The sequence below is a fragment of the Bison bison genome, unplaced genomic scaffold (assembly GCF_000754665.1).
Source record: "Bison bison bison isolate TAMUID 2011002044 unplaced genomic scaffold, Bison_UMD1.0 scf7180017864498, whole genome shotgun sequence".
Lineage (NCBI taxonomy): Eukaryota > Metazoa > Chordata > Mammalia > Artiodactyla > Bovidae > Bison > Bison bison.
In genome coordinates, this window is record NW_011495057.1 from 11,247,200 (window position 1) to 11,251,831 (window position 4,632).

General features: G+C 51.0%; 1 protein-coding gene across 1 annotated transcript in view; it reads right to left on the minus strand.

The window, feature by feature from the left end:
- Positions 1-408: 408 nt before the first annotated feature.
- GAREM (GRB2 associated, regulator of MAPK1) overlaps positions 409-4,632 on the minus strand; it is a 234,592-nt gene continuing 230,368 nt past the window's right edge. The window contains exons 7-8 of the mRNA XM_010828995.1: positions 3,031-3,197; positions 409-1,680 (exon numbers count right to left, since the gene is read on the minus strand). Coding sequence (XP_010827297.1) covers positions 798-1,680; positions 3,031-3,197 — 1,050 coding nt within the window. The 3' untranslated portion in view covers positions 409-797. The remainder of the gene's footprint in view (positions 1,681-3,030; positions 3,198-4,632) is intronic.

A 4,632-nucleotide genomic window follows, 5' to 3' on the forward strand; every position in this document is an offset into this window, starting at 1 on the left:
CTTTCAGTGGATATTTGAAAGTGAACAGATGTTACCTAAAAGATCAGACTCATAGGGATGTTGAAAACATACATTTGTATCATGTCTAGATAAATATACATACACATATATAGTCTGGGTATTTTTTCTCTGCTCAATAAAATTAGCAGCTACAGATAAATTGTTGTGGTCATGATTTATTATTTCTAAGGACGTCTTATATCCTCTACCAGCACAAGACTTGATAAAATGCCTTTTGATGAAAAGATCCCATCAAGCACATAACACTGCTTTGTCATTTCATATTACTAACATTTTCAGGCACAAGAGGAAAACAATTAGCACTGAGCAGTCCAAATAACAGAGCACAGACTAGAGTTAATTGTCTGAAGTTGATTCTCCCAGAGGAGGGAATTGTTCAAAAGTGTGTGTGTGTGTGTGTTTAAGATTTCTTGTGTTTCTCAGCTTTGGCTATTTTGTAAATAAATATCAGACCTTCTTGCATAAACCTACTTGGGTAAGAAGTATTTCTCTGAACATGCCTTTTGTCTTTTAGCAGCTGTTGAGTGTTGAGTGACGTACAAGGCACACCTCTAAGTGTTCTGTACAGCATTTTTATTGATGTACAAAATAGCCTGTTCACCATTCAAAAATCATAATCTGCATAGTAAGAGTTCTCTCTTATCCCTATTTACAGCGAAGGTTTTTAGTGCAAAAAAAAAAAAAAGAAAAAGAAATCCATGAAACCGTGTCCCAGCCAGTCCCATCTAGCACAACGGGGTTATCAGTTTTGCTCCATGCCAGCTGGGCTTATTTGGCTATATTTTGGGTCTCCAGCCATTAATGAACTGCAGGATTTTCTTCACCTGCAGTTTGCTCAGTTTGAAATCCTCCGAGAGGATTTCTTCTGTGAGCTGAACGAGCAGATTGCCATCGATCTTCTCGGTCACGAAGAACACGATGACGTCCTCCGACAGCCCGATGAACCGCAGGGACTTGGACACCTCTTCGACCGAGAGTCCTGACAGGTCGGCGGGCGGCTGCCACGGGGACCCGTCGCCGCAGGAGCGGGGGGCCAGCTGCAGGTGGATTGGCGACGAGAAGGGGTAGGGCGTGGAGAGGAGGTCCTGCGCGCCCTTCTGGACGAAGTACGCGTCCTCGGACAGGTCCGGCGACCCGGACTTGGGGGCTTCCTCAGCACCGTCGATTTGCAGGGGCAGAGGCGGGGTGTCCGGGGCCGCTTTCTCTTCCAGCGGCCTCGGGGCCCGGGGGGGCAAGGCGGGGCAGGAGCTGCTCTGCTTGGCCGGCCCGCCTGCCAGGCTCCTGTCACCCGAGCGCTCCAGGCAGTAGCTGGCCGACTTGGGACAGCCCGCGGGCTCCGCGGGGCCCGGCCCAGGCGGGCTGGTGGCCAGCTCGCGGCCGTCCAGCTCGAAGGCGGCCGGGCAGTTTCTCTTGGGCGTGCCTGGCGTCTTCTGTCGGGGGTAACTGTAGCTGCGGCTCGGATCCAGCAGGAAGTCGCTCCTGGTGTGGGTCTCCGACGCTCCCGAGTAATGGTTTGGCCACGAGAGCCTGGAGGACAGAGCTTCAGAAGGGGGGCTGCCGCACGGGGACTTGGGGTCCCCGGAATCTGCCTTCACTCGGTTACACGGGTAGCAGGACACGGGAGCGCTCTCGGGGGGGCTCGTCTCACTTTTAGTGACGCTGCTTAAAAGCCAAACACACAGAGAGAGGGGTGAGTGAGAAAGTGATAGTGAACATCCAGCCTAGCTTTAGCCTATCGATGTCAGTTTTGAGTAGAAAAATGCTAGGAAGCAAATATTTCTTATCATGAATTCAAAAAAGTATCTACTTAACCTCACTTTTTTTTTTAAATTTAAAGAATCTTTAAAGTACTAAAATACATCAGTAACTATGGATATGAAGATACTGATTTAATAAGCTACAGCAGAGATGGCAAATAGATTTTTAACCACAAGAAAATCATTTGTTAGTGAGTGCCTGGATCTTCGTGAAGAGAAAAATCTTTAGTCCTGTTCGGGCTTATCACCAATAGGGTCTGATTAGTGACGTCTGCAGTGGGCAAGGGGGGCGTGAGGGAACAGTTAGTGGGTGTCTCGTGCTACAGTGGCGGGACTACATCACCACCACCGATGACCTATCCATCCAAGAGGGTGTGAGGCTGGAAGAAACGTTTCAAATACAGTGCTTACACGAGCCTTGATTTCTGCACAGTTAACACCAGCATAAAGATTTAAGTGTCCAGCGAACAAAAAACACCTGCCAAGGAGAGCTACTGTAACCCATCAGGAGCATGTGTGATCCCCTGCAGCTCTGGGGCCCTATCTTCAGAACAACCATGAAACCCGAGTGCGCTCAGACTGGGTGACCGAGGTGGGGTGGGGTGGACAGTGGGTGGAACCGAGTCCGCCTCTTTGGGAGAAGAGAAGAGGCACATTCACGGCTGACCTCGCGCTTTCACAGCCTGACCAAGAGAAGCAGGTAGACCTAAGTTTGTTTCTCTAGACATAAGAAACAGTTGACAGTTACATAGAGATAGATATAATGTAATATAATGAAAGATTTCTAAAAAAAAAAAAAAAGTTCTCAGCCTGTGCCAACCATGGAATGAGCCACACTGCAGAAGCATTTGCTCAGGGCACCAGGAGGATGGAAATGGAAGACGGTCTGCCAGTGATGGTCAGGAAGGGACCCCGGCTCTGGGTGGAAATTCAGAGTGGAGGCAGAACCCCTGTGATTCCCCGTCTCCCTGGAAGTTGCTGTCTGCTCGGCTGAAGTCAGAATGGAGGGCAGCATTGGCTAGGCTTTATCACCGAACCCCGCACAGACTCTACAGTCTGCTCATGCCACTGGCTCTTCCAACCTAGCTCAGAACCAACAGGGTCTATGCTCGTCCAGTAAAAATAAAAAGAGAAAAAGCTGCCTTTCCTGTCACCGCGAAGAGGGGCCGGCTCCCTGACACTGTCTGCAAGGACCGGGGGCCTTGGCTGCTGAGGGCACCGTGGGGGAAGTGGGCGCTGGCATAGGACTTACATGTCGTGCAGCCCTGAAGAATAGTAGGACAAGGTGGGGCTGGGCGAGCGAGTCTGCGGCCGCGCCGGCTTGGCTGTGCGAGGAGGGACCGAGGGGCTGGTGGACTGAGGCTTTGCGCTGCGGGGCGGGACCGGCGGCGCGTTCAGGAGCCGGCACTCTTCCCGGACCTGGCGCAGAAGAGAACACGCGGGGTTAGCGACACGCGACCCGGAGGGGCCCGAGGCTGCTCTGACGCGACACCAGCTGCGATGGACGGAGGGGAGGGGTGACCTGAGCCGACAGGGGGCTGCTAGACGTGGATTGATTTCGCAAGAAACCAGTTTGGCAAATGCTGCTGAAATGTGGCAAGTAGAGGGGGAGGACAGCCCAGGGAGGGCGCAGGTGATCCATGGGGATGCAGAAAAGAGGAGCAGGAAGAAAGTAAGGGTGTAAGAGATCTTACTAGAGGATGCCATTCTCCCAGGCAGTGGTGTTTCTTCACTGTTCAAGCTGAATTCGACTTGATCCAAACCTTAGGGGCAGAGCGAACCTTGTCTAGCGGAAAAGCTCCTCCAGGGCTTCTCACGGGTAAATGTGCACCTCAATCCCCTGGGGATCTTGTTTCTTGCAGATTCAGTAACCAAGGGTGGGGCCTGAGACTCTGCATTTTTCTAACAAGCTCCCGGGTGATGTGGACCGGGCTGGACCACAGACCGTACATACTCTGAGAAACAAGGCGGCAGATGGTGGAATGAGGCAGCTCTCCAAATCCCCAAAATAGTACTGTGTATAAGAGCTGCCTCTGCCTCTCTCATCCTCCCTTCATCTTCCCACCAGAGGAGGCAGGTGACCCGTGCCAGCAACAGCCTGCCTTCACCCCGGCTTGTTGGCGATTCACAGCCGGCATTCAGAACATGGTTCTTTATAATGAAGATATTTTACGTACTTCTCTGTGTCAGACAGCAGGGGGCAGTTTATACCTGGTTCAGCTACTCTACCCTTAACTTCATAGATAAAAACTGAGCCGATTCTGGCTCAAAAAAAAAAAAAAAAAAGGAAAGAAAAAGGCTTTGCCTGCTTTTAGGCTGTGTTTCCACCTTTTTTCCCCACCTTTTCCTTGACTCCTCCATCTCAGGGGCCCTGGGGTAATGAAGACAATGAAATAACAGCTCCCATTAGCTTTTGGTTTGGAGTTTGCTTAAGACCAAATGAGATGGGCTCCTGTTACATCACGTTGGCTACCACCTACGCTGCACCCGGCCTCGAACTGGCTTCCAAGGCCTGATTCACTTGCAGTAGAAATCCAGCCATTAAGAACAGTTATGTGACCCCGGGTGACCCGGCAAATCTCAACTCTAAGCAAAATGGAAGCCATTAAAAGTCTCATCCATTGGCATTTCTCCCTGGGCCTGCTCCCACCCAGAGGACCCACCAGATACAAGTTTTCATCTCAGCAGCTCTTAGGCTGAAACAAAATATTCAGAGCAGTGGATTTTCTTCAACAGCTGCAGGCTTTCCCCTTTTGAGCTTTTCTTAAGAAGGTGGTAGTGGAGGAAATGAGGTTTGCATAAGGAAGAGAGAGGCTTGTAAGCAGGCCCCGGGGGGCTCTGGGCCCAATTTGGG